At 42.2% G+C, this 15,574-nt stretch overlaps 1 protein-coding gene across 1 annotated transcript; it reads right to left on the bottom strand.

The window, feature by feature from the left end:
• Positions 1 to 965: 965 nt before the first annotated feature.
• Positions 966 to 15,353, bottom strand: LOC115164226 (fibroblast growth factor 10-like). The gene is made up of 3 exons (XM_029716489.1): positions 14,186 to 15,353; positions 4,326 to 4,429; positions 966 to 1,914 (listed from the first exon to the last, which is right to left on the bottom strand). Exons 1-3 carry the CDS (start codon positions 14,679 to 14,681, stop codon positions 1,723 to 1,725), a joined length of 792 nt encoding a protein of 263 aa, XP_029572349.1. The 5' UTR covers positions 14,682 to 15,353; the 3' UTR covers positions 966 to 1,722.
• Positions 15,354 to 15,574: the final 221 nt, after the last annotated feature.

Raw genomic sequence — 15,574 nt, 5'->3', positions numbered from 1 at the left:
CATGATCCCTGGCATCCTACTGTATCTCCAAGAATTTACAGTAGTTACAGGCCAGGAATCACGGTCTCTAGTTGAATGGGATAAATCTGGGCATTTTCAGGTTAGTTTTGCACACACTTTGTGCTCTTTTCCCGATTTCACGCACTTACATAAAAATATATTTAGATGAGAGAGGCACAGGACCGAGCGTTCGTGGTGTTAACATTCTCCCCCTGGTCTTTTGATCTGGCATCTGACAGCTGTCATTGATTAGAGCATTTGTTGACGATTACAGGAGGAAGTGGGTGGCGAGACACAGGTCATACGGACATCTCTCTCACGCACGCATCGCATGCACCCACACACAAACACACACTCACAGCCTCCTACCCCTTATAACCTGCACCACATATGTTATGTAAGGGCTTGATGTGGGGCAATACAATGCAGAAACGTGAGATCTACATACTATCAACTATCTTTCGTATTACTGTATGAAAAAAAGGTTTCTTGCTGTATCCATGTGGCCCAAGGCCTCCGCAACATTCGGGAATGTTGCAGCTCCACGGTAATGGGGTGATAGTTGAAAAAAAAATGATGTAAGCATCTACAGCCCATACCAGGGTAGTTACCTCCCTTCCGTTTTGATGTGGTTGGCCTGTATGTTTCCAGTTTGTTTGGGAACTCTAATCATTAGCGCAATGGCTGCCACATGGAATATCTGGTGGGCCTGTAATGGTTGCTTTTGTCATTCCCCTACCTCAGTCAGCCTGATAAGACTAGTCACTCGAAAACTACACTTGTTTTCTGTGCTCTGGGTTACCTTTCTTTTACCATAACCTGTTACCTATGTAGATATCTACTTTATATTCTATAGTATAAGATGTATTCGTTCACATTCTCGTATGTGTATTTGTCGGATGTTTACTGAGCCAACCAGTTTTAGTTGCACACTTTAGTGATGGACATGAATGAGAACATTTGGATGCAGAGGAGGAAACGTCTCGTTTTATTTTCTCTTATAGACATTAAAGGTGTAAAAGAATGCAATTAAATGTTCACCTTCTTTCCACCTCCAGTTAAATATTACACAAAATAAATAATTTGCTTCAACACAGTCAGAACTCAGTGGTTAAGTATACATTATATATTCACTTTTGTTATGGTTTCAGGCTTAAAATGAGCACTAGGATCTTGCTCAAGAGTTTATTGCTGTTTTCACATCTAATGATCTGTTAACCCTTCTTCTTGATTTCCAAACCTGTTCAGATTATTGAAATGCGATTGAGAACCGTGAATAACAGTTTGTAACAAGTGTTTTGTACACCCAAAACCAGTGTTTCCTCAGTTCATCCACTTGATGTGTGAAACAGCCTCCTACTTTGTCCCCCCCATGTCACGTCCTCCTTCAGTCCATCTCCTTCCAATGATTTGGCACAGAATAGAGTTTATATTTCACCCAGCGCCACAGAAAACACTGTCCATCCCCCAAACCAATAAACTATCTCAAGCAAAGTGAGAAGCAGCCCACTGGGCACAGCTGGTTGAATCAACGTTGCTCCACGTAATTTCAATGAAATCACATTGAACCAACGTGGAATATACGTTGAATTTGACGTCCGTGCCCAGTGGGAGGCAGCATCTGCGCAGTTAAGTAACTTCCTTAGACAAAATATGTATTTTAGTTCAGATGCTCTCTGTCCAGATTAGAAGTGAAAAGCTCCAGTGAAAAGCTCCTCATCATCACACCATGATGGGGAGGAAGTGTGTGGCCGTATTCCTCCTCCGTGTTTTCTTCCCTCTCAGTGGCCTCCCCTGGACACTCAGGCCCACAAACATCTGTCTCTTCTTGTTCCTCCACTCGGCTGAGGCGTAGGTGTTATAGCCGTTCTCTTCAATACGTTCCTTTAGTGTGCAGTCAATGCCAAACTCTTTCTGGAAGAACAAAGAACATTATTGGGTTACATTCACATATGTGTATTTGGATATTGACTGAATCCATTTTATACTGATTCAACCATTTCCATTTTGAAGTGCATACACTGGCAAAGGGTGTAAAAATACCACCACTATAGTTAATCCAGTGGTGTGCTGTTCATACAAGAGTTTAAATCAAAATCTAAATATTTCCCGGTATTTATTCAACCTAATTCAATCTAATTAGCTAACTGATAACTCACTGGGTACACCACGTAATTCCAATTTGGAGAATTGGGTAATATTTGGTTGATAGATTGATCAATTATATTACAACCTATTTTCAGCCACTCAAAAAGACATTCAAACGTGTGTTTAATTCCCAACGTGTTGTCGCTATGCTTTCAACAATCTAAAAGCACAACGAAATTCCAATCGAAAATCAATGTCCGATTTTTGTTTTAGAAGTCACCTAAATGTGTTATTACCGCGCGTTCAACCATTTAAAAGCACAACAAAGATCAAATTGGTATACAACGTTAGATATTTTTGTTTATTTGTACAACAACTTAATGTGTTAACAATGTGTTTCATCTAATAAGCACAGTGTTGTGGGGCGGCAGGTAGCCTAGTGGTTAGAGCGTTGGATTCAAATCCCCGAGCTGACAAGGTACACATCTGTCTTTCTGCCCCTGAACAGGCAGTTAACCCACTGTTCCTAGGCCGTCATTGAAAATAAGAATTTGTTCTTAACTGACTTGCCTAGTTAAATAAAGCTAACAAAACAAATAGCGCAACCAAATGACCTGGATTGCAATTGAGATTATTTAAATGCATAGTGCAAGTGGTCAACGGAGTTTGAGATTCTGCGCATATTATTATATACGTTTTGAAGGTCTCCATAGACCTGTGACATTTGCGTGCTATCTTGAACATGCAGCTTTCTTTGATTACATAAGAGACATGTATTGTTACAGTAACCTCCGAATGTGGCAAGGGATGTGGGGAATAAATACTGTTACATTATTGTATTAGAAAAGTAATATTGAATTGTGTTTGGTTAACAATGAAACCAAATGTCAACATTTAAAGGAGATGTATCTGCTTAGTCCTATTCTTTAACTTGTATTTTTTGTTGAGTTTGAGACCTGAATCCAACATGTACTTTTTTAACTGGTCAACAAGTTAATAGACTATTTACTGTATGTCAAAAGTGATACTTGACCAAATAGCAACATTTGAAAGATAGGTGTCCTTGGATAGTTCTGTCTGTGCCACTGTATCTGGCTTAATTCCAGTTTGTCTACAAATTAATAATTGAAATGATGGATTCATGTCTCCATTAAAACCAAAAATCAAAGCTAATTAATAGGATTACATAAAATAAAATCTAACTTTAAATGCACTTTAAATACAGTTATATTCTTTAACTTCGATTTTTGGTTTGGATGGAGATGTGAATCCAACATATTTGTTTTACTAGCTTGTAGATTCCTTTTGAAATCAACCAAAGCTTAAAATCCTAGGCCTAGACCTATATGTATGGTCTAGTTTTAGTTCAACCCTGGGTTGAATTTAAACAATAGCTATTGATGACTTCCCAAATGCTATATAGGCCTAAATAGCATCATTGATGATACATGATTGAAAATATATGGTTACATCTCATTTTCTCTCTTAAACCTACGCTTGGGAATGACTATGATAGCAACAGTGAATCTATTAAGTGGAGATTTCTCAACAATCATTCTCACAAAAGCCCATTGGTAACAGTCGGTGATAAATATCAAAGCTAGGCTTGATTAAAACCGTTGGTGGGAGACTAAAGGGTAGCTGTAGATAGATCAACTACCCAGTAGGAGGTGCTGCCCAGCATTTTGTTTCTTTCTTATAGTGGATGTTGAGTTGAAGATCTGACATTGTTTCAAAGGTACAAATTCAACACATTTAATACAACGTTGGTCAATGTTGAAAATGAATCACCATGATGGCATAATCCTGTGGCTGAAATTTCATCTCAAAACAACAGTTGATGGCTTTTTTCAAATCCAATATATTTTCCACGACACAATACGTTGAAAAATTAAGTTGAAAACAACATTGATTTTGCCCAGTGGGAACCAATTCAACTTAGTCAAGATGTACCAGAGGGGTACATTCAATAGAAATGGTTAATTATTCAAATCAGTGATAAATGTGATGTAATCTAATGTCTGTGTTATTTAGAACTATAGTCATGACTTGCTGACTTCCAATTTCGTCTTTAAATGCTTGGAGAGTGTGCTCTTTGCACTTTTCATAGTTTCCACTTGCACCATTGGTTAAACACGAAAGCAGCTACATAGTTAAACAATCTTGTGAGAAAGACTGAAGAATCTAAGGGAATCTCTTTGTGGCGTGTTGAATGACCCCCTGACATGGATACTGACCGCTCCATACAGCTCTCCCTTGGTGCTGATAGCCAGGTAGTAGTTACTGCCCAGTCCTTTGATAGCCACCACGCCCACATCCACTGATGTGATCTCCAGAATACCTGAGAATAAACACACACAAAAAAAACCTTTTTATAAGCCATTTATAATCATCATGACCATTTGTAGGGGAGGATTTAAGGGACATCAGAGGCAGAGGAAATAAAAGCTAGTGTTCTGGATCTGCTGTAGTCATATACACTGCGGATAAGAGTTTGTAAAACAGTCAGCAGTCTGCCTGCCCCTCCTGACTGAGGAAGACAAAGGCCCAGCCACCAGCTGTGTCAGATAAAGGGAAATGGACAGATCTATATGGTCCATGGACAGCAGCACAGACTGTCAAGTGAGGCGACAGGATTCCATCCATTGTTACGCAAGCCAAGCCCATCAATAATTGACACAATAAATGTTCCGGCTAGAGCCTTTCTCAAGACAACACATCGGCTGGACGTGTTTGAGAAAGCCTCTAGGTGAAATTGTGTGGGTTCATAGCCAACTAGGTGCCAGGTAGCCTAGCAGTTGGAGCATTTGACCAGTAACCAAAAAGTTGCTAGTTCAAATCCTAGAGCCAACTAGGTGAAAAATCTGTCGATCTGCCTTTGAGCAAGGCACCTAAAGATGCACTATGTAGAAATCCATTTCCCAGTGGCTAAAATTCATATAGTTTGCCTAATTTATGTTTATGTGACAAAACAAGCAAGAAAAGCGCACATAGAACAGATCTACCACTTCTTAGACTTGCTTTCAATGAGAATGACAGAGCTATAACTCATATTTCTATGTGAATTTTGTTGGGTCTCCCAAAAAGTTACATATTGCAGCTTTAACCCTAATTGCTCCAAGGTCGCATCAATAATGTCAGGGGAAGTGGGATATTCAAAAAACACATTTCAAGTTCACACCACACACTTGTACAGGTTGTTCATGTGTGAGAAAGGGCAGATATCAACAGGACAGATATCAACACTCCGCATTTGAACTGTCATGCTACTTATGGTGCTCAGTAAATAGATAAAATACTCTAGTTAATAGTCAGAGATGGGATGTCCATCCCATCCTTGATTTCATCCAAATAAGCTTGCTTCATCAATATCCCCTCTACACAAAACAACAGACTTCACCTTAACTCATTTATTTTGTATTTATTTATTTAACCTTTATTTAACTAGGCAAGTCAGTTAAGAACAAATTCTTATTTACAATGACAGCCTACCAAAAGGCCTCCTGCAGGGACAGGGGCTGGGATTAAAAATAAATAAAATATAAATATAGGACAAAACACACATCACGACAGGAGAGACAACATAACACTACATAAAGAGAGACCTAAGACAACAACATAGCAAGGCAGCAACACATGACAACACAGCATGGTAGCAACACAACATAACAACAACATGGTAGCAACACAGCATGGTAGCAGCACAAAACATGGTACAAACATTACATTTGGCATGAGGATTATAATAATTGCAGATTAGATTTATGTGTGAACAGTTTGGCTCGTTTGGTATGTAGGCCACCAATTCACAGTGCAAATATTCTGGTTACCTAAAAGCCATTCGAAAAGGTTGAATTATACCCTAGTAACCATAGCATGCTGTTGTTGTAGACAGCTGAGGTTATTAATTGTGCTCTTAGTATCAGAGGTCAGAGAGATACAGCTTCCTAATGTGTCCTTTGACCAGAGAGTCCACTTATCATCCACACACACACACACACACACACACACACACACACACACACACACACACACACACACACACACACACACACACACACACACACACACACACACTTATCTAATCTGATGCTGGTGTGTGTTATCAGAGGTCAGAGAGATACAGCTTCCTAATGTGTCCTTTGACCAGAGAGCCCACTTATCACACACACACACACTTATCTAATCTGATGCTGGTGTGTGTTAATGACACCTCTCTGTTTCCCATGGCACATTTGATTTCATGCCTCACTCCTTGACTTCTTCTTCCCACTTCCTGTGTGGTGGTGTTATCCTATCTTGCAACACACACACACACACACACACACACACACACACACACACACACACACACACACACACACACACACACACACACACACACACACACACACACACACACACACACACAGCTAGGGCGTATGAACTGTAGGGAGTTGTCATGACGATGGCATGGTTCCCCTCCTTCCTCTCCCTGATGAGTGCTTGTGTGGCTGCCTGTGTCCCTGTCCAACTCCCTGTCTTGTTGTCAGACCGTCTAAAAGGAAAATTATGCAAGTAATGTTATTTGATAAACTCCAATTCTATCTACTAATTTCATAGCTGACTAATGAAATTAGCTGCACCCCCCCAAAAAATTATCTTGTGGCAGTGAGGTCTGCATCATTCGGTAGAGCTGGGATGATAAATTGGAAATTATCGACACCGACCAAACTGATCCACCTATCATGGACATTTTTCTGATATCGTTCATTACGAATAAATCACCTGTAGAATAAAAACGATGCGTGCGCAGCGATGGGGCAAAACAGACGGTGTTGGCTTAGATTGTTGACATGTGAACTATATTTAGTCTCCAAATGTTTGAGAAGATAAATTCATTTGCACAATCAGTACTTGTTGTCCTTCAAATACATCGTTACAGTTGTTGGTTAGCTAGCTAGCACATTTTTTGCCATATTAGCGTTGACATGAAATCAGTCAAAAAAACTCAAAAGAAGACATGGTATCAAGAGCAAGATAAAACTAGCCTCGGATTCCCCACATGACTGGGCTCCCAAGTGGTGCAGCGGTCTAAGGCACTGCATCTCAGTGCAAGAGGAGTCATTACAGTCCCTGGTTCGAATCCAGGCTGTATCACATCCGGCTGTGATTGGGAGTCCCGTAGGGCAGCACACAATTGGGCCGGGTTTGTAAATAAAACTTTGTTCTTAACTGATTTGCCTAGTTAAATAAAGGTAAAATAAAAAAATGACAGCTTCTTCAAATCAAATTTTATTAGTCACATGCGCCGAATACAAGGGGTGTAGACCTTACAGTGAAATGCTTACTTACAAGCCCCTAACCAACAATGCAGTTTAAAAAATATGAATAAAAATAAGAAATAAAAGTAACAAGTAGTTAAAGAGCAGCAGTAAAATAACAATAGGAAGACTATATACAGGGGGTACCGTTACGGAGTCAATGTGCGGGGGCAACGGTTAGTCGAGGTAATTGAGGTAATATGTACGTATAGGTAGAGTTATTAAAGCAGAGATAATAGCAGATGGTAGCAGTGGCATAAAAGGGGGTGGGGCAATGCAAATAGTCTGGGTAGCCATTTCATTAGATGTTCAGGAGACTTATGGTTTGGGGGTAGAAGCTGTTTAGAAGCCCCTTGGACCTAGACTTGGCGCTCCGGTACCGATTGCCGTGCTGTAGCAGAGAGATCAGTCTATGACTAGGGTGGCTGGAGTCTTTGACAATTTTTAGGGCCTTCCTCTGACACCACCTGGTATAGAAGTCCTGGATGGCAGGAAGGTTGGCCCCAGTGATGTACTGGGCCGTACACACTACCCTCTGTTGTGCCTTGCGGTCGGAAGCTGAGCAGTTGCCGTACCAGGCAGTGATGCAACCAGTCAGGATGCTCTCAATGGTGGAGCTGTAGAACCTTTTGAGGATCTGAGGACCAATGCCAAATCTTTTCAGTCTCCTGAGAGGGAATAGGTTTTGTTGTGCCCTATTTACGACTGTCTTGGTGTGCTTGGACCATGTTAACTTGTTGGTGATTTGGACATCAAGGAACTTCAAGCTCTCAACCTGCTCCACTACAGCCCAGTCGATGAGAATGGGGGCGTGCTCGGTCCTCCTTTTCCTGTAGTCCACAATCAGCTCCTTAGTCTTGATCACGTTGCATGAGAGGTTGTTGTCCTTGCACCACACGGCCAGGTCTCTGACCTCCTCACTATAGGCTGGCTCGTCGTTGTCGGTGATCAGGCCTACCACTGGTGTGTCATCGGCAAACTTAATGATGGTGTTGGAGTTGTGCCTGGCCGTGCAGTCAGGAGTGAACAGGGAGTACAGGAGGGGACTGAGCACGCACCCCTGAGGGACCCCCGTGTTGAGGATCAGTGTGGCGGATGTGTTGTTACCTACCCTTACCACGTGGGGGCGGCCTGTGAGGAAGTCCAGTTGCAGAGGGGGGTGTTTAGTCCCAGGGTCCTTAGCTTATTGATGAGCTTTAAGGGCACTATGGTGTTGAACACTGAGCTGTAGTCAATGAATAGCATAGAAGTAGTTTAGCTCGTCTGGTAGGCTCGTGTCACTGGGCAGCTCTCAGCTGTGCTTCCCTATGTAGTCTGTAATGGTTTGCAAGCCCTGCCACATCTGACGAGCGTCGAAGCCGGTGTAGTACGATTTTATCTTAGTCCTGTATTGACACTTTGCCTGTTTGATGGTTCGTTGGAGGGCATAGCGGGATTTCTTATAAGCTTCCGGGTTAGAATCCCACTCCTTGAAAGCGGCAGCTCTAGCCTTTAGCTCAGTGTGGATGTTGCCTGTAATCTATGGCTTCTGTTTGTGGTATGTACGTACAGTTACTGTGGGGACGACGTCATAGATGCACTTGTTGATGAAGCCAATGCCTGATGTGGCGTACTCCTCAATGCCATAGGAAGAATCCCGGAACATATTCTAGTCTGTGCTAGCAAAACAGTCCTGTAGTTTAGCATCTGCTTCAACTGACCACTTTTTTATTGACCAAGTCACTGGTGCTTCCTGCTTTTATTTTTGCTTGTAAGCAGGAATCAGGATAGAATTATGGTCAGATTTGCCAAATGGAGGTTGAAGGAGAGCTTTGTATGATTCTCTGTGTGTGGAGTAAAGGTGGACATTTTCGTGACATTGTCAGCCAGCCTGCCTATAGGGCGTGAGGGTAGCCTAGTGGTTAGAGTGTTGGGCTAGTAACCGAAAGGTTGCAAGTTTGAATCCCCGAGCTGACAAGGTACAAATCTGTCGTTGTGCCCCTGAACAAGGCAGTTAACCCACTGTTCCTAGGCCGTCATTGAAAATAAGAATTTGTTCTTAACTGACTTGCCTAGTTAAATAAAATAAAAAATAGGACTATGGACAGCTACAACATTCAAAGTAGGAGTTGTTTTTAGGGTTATTTAAATAACAAATTGTGGTGCACTTTAATTTTATAAACTAATCGTTAAATTTATCGTTACGTGATAATTCAGTACATTTACAAAGTGATATGGATTTTTGTCCATATCGCCCAGCTCTACCGTTAGGTGAAGTGGTGGCGGGGACTATGACACAACGGCCATTGAAGATCTGAGAGTTGCTTCTGTAAGGGATCAGGTGTCCGGTACCGCGCGAGGATGTAAGACTATCTAAGGCCGTCTCTGGCCCCTCTGTAAACATGCTAGGGATGAAAGAAGAAAGAACAGAGGAGAACAGAGGCCATGACAGAGAGACAGGGAGATGAGGATTAGAAATAACTTAATGACCGCTGATCAAAGACACACGCCGGAGGCTAGTGCGAGACGGCTCTTATAAAGTTTTAGCACACACACACACACACACACACACACACACACACACACACACACACACACACACACACACACACACAAAGAGTCTCCCCCCCACAAAAACATAGAGTATACATTGTATACATTGCGTACACACACCCATTTGGATGTAGGATCTTAATTGGATCACTCTTTTGTTGCTGAGAATTTCCCTGCAGGAAATGCAAACTTGTAGTGTATTCAAGGTTTAAAAAGGCTTTCATAGTTTGTAATTTCCACTTTAAAATGTAATTTGCCCTAACGAAAAATGTAGCAACCCCTTTAAAAAATGTCCATTAATTATAATCCACATAATAATTCTCATTTCCTGTTGCTGCAGGATCATTTTTCTGCTGTAGCAAACTGGCTCAAATTAAGACCCACATCTGTATGCGTGAACACACACATGCACATACACACACACACACACACACACACACACACACACTCTAGTCTATAGTAGTTCCCACCTGTATCTACTCAGTCTGTGATGATTAATGTCTACTTGCTCACTTAGGAATGATATCCACAATGCCACAAAACAAAGCCATTAGGACAAATGTGTTCTTCATTCAACATATTACACATTACAACACCCAGCACCAAATGTGACACCTGTGTGCTGTGTAGTGGTGATTCTGAAACACCACGCGTAAAAACATGGCCCTGGGTCAACCACACATTTCCATCTGTTTATTTAGGGAAATATTTGTTGCATACTGGATTCTTTTTCCTAATGTGTGGCTCATTTGATACGCTCTGTTTGTAGTTACTACAGTAAATGGTGCGTTAGTGTCGAAGGGGTGCAGACAATGCCAATGTGAATTAAAGGTGGATTTTCCACAGTGGGTTGCCAAGTTCAGATGTGTTTTGCAGTTTGCATTGTTATTCTTGGTAGCTGGAAGTTTACTCTTTGAAAAATATGTGTTGTCTCAGAAAAATTTGACAGAGCTTACAGTACAGATACGGTAGACTGCTTGATTTAAGAATGAGGAAAAATATACTTTGAGATCTGGAACCATTCGAACTGTATTGTCATGTTGAAATATGGGATTGATGGAAACATAAATCAGCTGTTAAGCAGATGAGGACCACATTGAATGTAATTAGTTTGTTCATATCCTTCCTCTATCCACGTCCATAAACAACTTTACATCTCTATCTCAGTGTCCCTGAGAGTACTGGCTGTGGTTTCCGTTCTGTGGGACACACACACACACACACACACACACACACACACACACACACACACACACACACACACACACAGAGAGAGAGAGAGCAAGTGGGGACCATGTCAGACCAAGTCCGATGGCGCCTCAGCACATATGGCCCCTGGCAGAGAGAGAGAGAGAGAGAGAGAGAGAGAGACACACACAGACACGTTTGGTGGCCTCCTATATTTGCCTCCTGCGCTCTTGACAGGCTGGGCTCATACTCACACAATCCCAATTTGGGGTAATTAGACTAATCCGTCTGCTGCCACACATCTGTTAGTGCCTCAGTTAGCACTGCTAGAGTCCACCATTACTGTTCTCAGTAACAATGTACAATTCATTAGAAATGCTTTAGGTTGCTCAAATTTGGTGAAATGTAACAATGTAAAGCAAATTAGGTTATCGATAAGCACATTTTTTGTTACTCTGCATGCCGGCTAGCTTGTGTATCTTTATACCCATGTGCTTATTTTAGCAAAGCTCCATATTTCTGGGGTTTCCATTCCAGCCCCCTCTCTCTGTAAGCTCCCAGCAGAATCCCAGCATGATGGAGTGCCATGTGGGACAGTTTTGCACTGGCATCCCTATAAATCTGTGGGAGGTTGGATACAGGCTCTTAAACAGAGCAGGGTCCTCACAGGGCCATGGGCAGCCCCCAAAACCACTACCTCTACATCTGTAGAGATCTGTGCTAGCGCAAGGTTGGTATTTCAAACCCCAAACCAGTTGTTCCCCTTCTATTGTTGCACTGTTGCAACCAGGGTTCAAAGGTCGGGTCTCAGCCTTGCACACAAACAAACTTGACGTAAACCATATCTCTAAAGAGGAGTAATAAGAATGACTAGTGAGAGAGTGAGGGATGTTTAATAAAAATCTAAACTGGTAACATTGTCTCCAGATATGCGTTTGTAGTGCATAAACATAATCATGATTTAGCATATCTATGGAAAGATTACCAAACCTTTAACTCAACATATTTAATGTGATTGCTCCTAGCAAGAACAAGTACACAGATTTAGTTTAGGAAATGGCCTTTTCTAGTTTTATTCATACAGTATATCTGTTCTATGTTATTATTTTCTATTTTCCCGGAGTGTTTAACTGGGCATTACCACAGAATCAGTGCCAAAAACCTGATCTAGTGCCATTTCAAGGGCCTACAATGGACATCCTCTCTGGGATCATGTCTAGGACATCCTCCTAGGGATCATGTCTAGGACATCCTCCTAGGGATCATGTCTAGGACATCCTCCTAGGGATCATGTCTAGGACATCCTCCCAGGGATCATGTCTAGGACATCCTCCCAGGGATCATGTCTAGCCCCTGGTCCAGAACAGAAACTAGAGCTGCTCTTCTGTAGTATCCCTTTCCCTGTGAACCTGATCGTGGGCCATATAATCCACACACACTGTCCCCTGTCCCCCCCCAGGACACGGCTTTGTGACGGCACCACCATTGATACTGAACACTCGTAGCTTTGATGTGACCACAATGACGTTAACCATGTCATTCATGAATTAGTACCCCCCCCCCCCCACACACCACTGCATTCATACCCAACCCAAAGATAAACTTTGTCACCTTTTGCAAATGCTTAGTAATATCTACGACAGCATATTACTAATATATACTACCAGTACAGTAGTATTATAGCCTAGAAATGTAAATAATTATGATGAGTAATGGTGAGAGACAATTGATAGGTTAAATAGGTTTACACGTACTGTAGCGTCAAGTTGAACCAGCCAATCATCTTAGTAAAGACATTGCTAGCCTGGCTGTTGTGCTATTTCCCAAATACCCGTAAGGGGCACATTGAAATTCATTGCATTTTTTGCCTCACTGTCAAATAAAGACAGTTTAAAGTCTATAAATACATTTATATAAAAGTGTAGAGCCTATAAAGACATTTCTGTCATATTCTTGTCAAAACAAACACCATTAGTGGCATTTTTTTACATCCCTTACTGTTTCCCATAAGTGTCTTTGATTGAATGTGTGGTTAAGAACTCCCAGGAGAAATGTTAGAGTACCATATACCGGGGATGGGGGGTGGGTAGGTGTGGTGGGTGGGTGGAGGTTGTAGTTTAAGTGGGCACATGTGCCGCTGGTTCCTTGGTTTCTACATTCGAACACACACCCACTTGAGCATGTGAGTGCCCGCACACAGATAGGCTCACACACGTAGCTAATTGGGAAGTGGGTTGATAGAATTGTTTTTTTGTTTTTTTTCAAGTGATCACTGACAACACTAAATAAAAAGAGTTGCAGTGAAGACGGCAACAACGTGTTTAGACACGTTACTGGTCATGCTACACCGTTTACAATAGGATATTCAGGCACAAACATTTGACGTGAGTAAAAAAAAACATCCCCATTTATGTTACTGTACCTGTGTAAATGTCTCAGATCACGTTCGCATTATACTGCATTGATCATAAACCAGACGGTATCAGCATTATGTAGCAGACTGGCTGTGTGTGAGAGAGTCTCAGAGCATGGTAGTGATTGACGTTTCCTCTCCTACCCCCAGTCCTGCTCCTGTCTAGTTGTTATCAGTGCTATTTACCCTGGGCAGTGAATAATACAGATAACAGGTTGGTAATCTAATCCCTTGTCCTGTTTTAGCCATCTGAGATCTACCATCATTGTGCTGAATGTTTGGGGAGGCCAGATATCACAAGGATGTTTGCTGGAGATGGAAAAAGGAGCTTCTAATCAGGAATGTGAACTAAACCAAAAGGTTTAACATCCGTGATCTGCTAGGAGACTAATCTTGCCATTTTGATTCAACATACAGTATTTGAAATGATCAATGCAAAAATACAGTTATTCAGTACAGTTCTTCAACTCAAGTCAATCATTTGAATTTGTTTTCTTTTTTTCTGTAATTTGTATGATATCCTGTAGTGAAGACTGTGCCAGAAGGTTTGAGAAAGCCTAAACAACACAATGGTTCATTTGTAATACACTATGGTTGAACCTCTGTTTCCCCCTCTTTCACTTTCCTACAAATTGAAAAACATACTCTTGTGGTTACTTACTGAGTGGGTCATCTTTGCTCTTGGTTCCGTTGACTCGGCCATTCTTATCGATCCGCAGGAAGAACTTCTGGAAGGAGAAGAGCTTTCTCCGCCGCACATCTCCTTGCAGGTGGTTGTAGCTGCGTACATGCCTCCCAAGTGGACCCCCTGTCCTTCCTAAGGGATCCCCAGTCTGCCCAGTTCCTCCAATCCTGGACCCAGCCAGGGAACTGTTCACTGGGGCACTAAGAGTGCTGTTGGGGCTGTGGGGCTGGTTCCTGCCTCTGTAGAGAGGTTGATGACAGACAACCAAAGGGAGGGAAAGGGAGAGCAGCAGTGCTAGCAGCAGAGACAGTGACAGGCTGGAAAAGGAGGACCCAGAGATGGAGCTGGAGCCAGACCTTAGCCCAGACCCAGAACCAGACCTAAACCTGGACCCAGAGCCAGACCTAAACCAAGACCCAGAGGTGGACCAGGCAGAGGCAGCCTTACTCCCTCCAGCAGCCCATGTGCTCATGGTAGAGTGGTTTGGGGAGGACTGGAATCAGCCTCACAGCCTGGGACATGCTGCTGGGGACAGGGGAGGCTGGGAGGGCAGGGAGGGGAGCCCTCCTGGGAAATGGGGCTATCTGATACCTTTTCTACCAGGTCACTACGCAAAAAGAGATGTCCTTCTGTTCCTCCTGTTTGTTGGTAGCTAGAGCAGTTACTGTACTGAAAGTCAATGAATTCCAATGACAAATCTGAGAGTCCTCTCTTTCACGTTTCTTCCTACACAGATGTCCAGGTAGATAAATAAATACAAAAAACACCCACCTTATTTTTTACCAGTGCAAATGCTGTTAGTGTATTCCAATGACAAATCAAGCAGCTGTCCTATGTCCCACTGAATTTAATTCCAAACCAGAGCTCCTCAGATGATTACTCCAATAATGAAAGGTCCACTGGCATAAGACCGTTCTGCTGTAACACTTTCTCCAGGTTCATCCCTCAAGTCTCAAACATTCAACAGCTCATTACTGCCAGATTTCACAAAGAAGGTAAAATACATTTGAGTGTGAAATCCTCCGCTGCTCTCTCCTCTCTTTCTCTCTCCATGGATGAGTGTGGAGTGGACTCTCTCTCTCCCGCTCTCTACAGTGGCTCCACCTTCACTGAGGTGACAGGCTGAGGAGGGGTGTGTGTGTGTTTGTGCATGTGTGTGTTAAAGATGTTTTGCTCCCCTTGCTGGGTTTGATGTGACGTGGTCTCAGGGTAATTTGTATTTTTCAGTATGTAAATATGTGACACAACATTTAGTATGATATGTAATGTAATGTTAGGTTACAAAATGAATGGGATAGCAGTCATACAATATAATACGATTTATAGGACTTATAGTATCATACGTCTTACTCGGTCGAACAATAG

This window comes from Salmo trutta, chromosome 27 (assembly GCF_901001165.1).
Source record: "Salmo trutta chromosome 27, fSalTru1.1, whole genome shotgun sequence".
Taxonomy (NCBI): Eukaryota; Metazoa; Chordata; class Actinopteri; order Salmoniformes; family Salmonidae; genus Salmo; species Salmo trutta.
Note: the sequence above shows the minus strand (reverse complement) of the source record. Positions and strands in the feature narration are given on the sequence as shown.

Excerpts from the sequence above, each read along its gene's own strand:
- LOC115164226 (XM_029716489.1), bottom strand. The coding sequence starts at position 14,681 with ATGAGCACATGGGCTGCTGGAGGGAGTAAGGCTGCCTCTGCCTGGTCC. Across the intron at positions 4,430-14,185 it reads GAGCAAAGATGACCCACTCA|GTATTCTGGAGATCACATCA; the intron begins GTAAGTAACCAC and ends GTTTATTCTCAG. Across the intron at positions 1,915-4,325 it reads AGGGAGAGCTGTATGGAGCG|AAAGAGTTTGGCATTGACTG; the intron begins GTCAGTATCCAT and ends TTGTTCTTCCAG.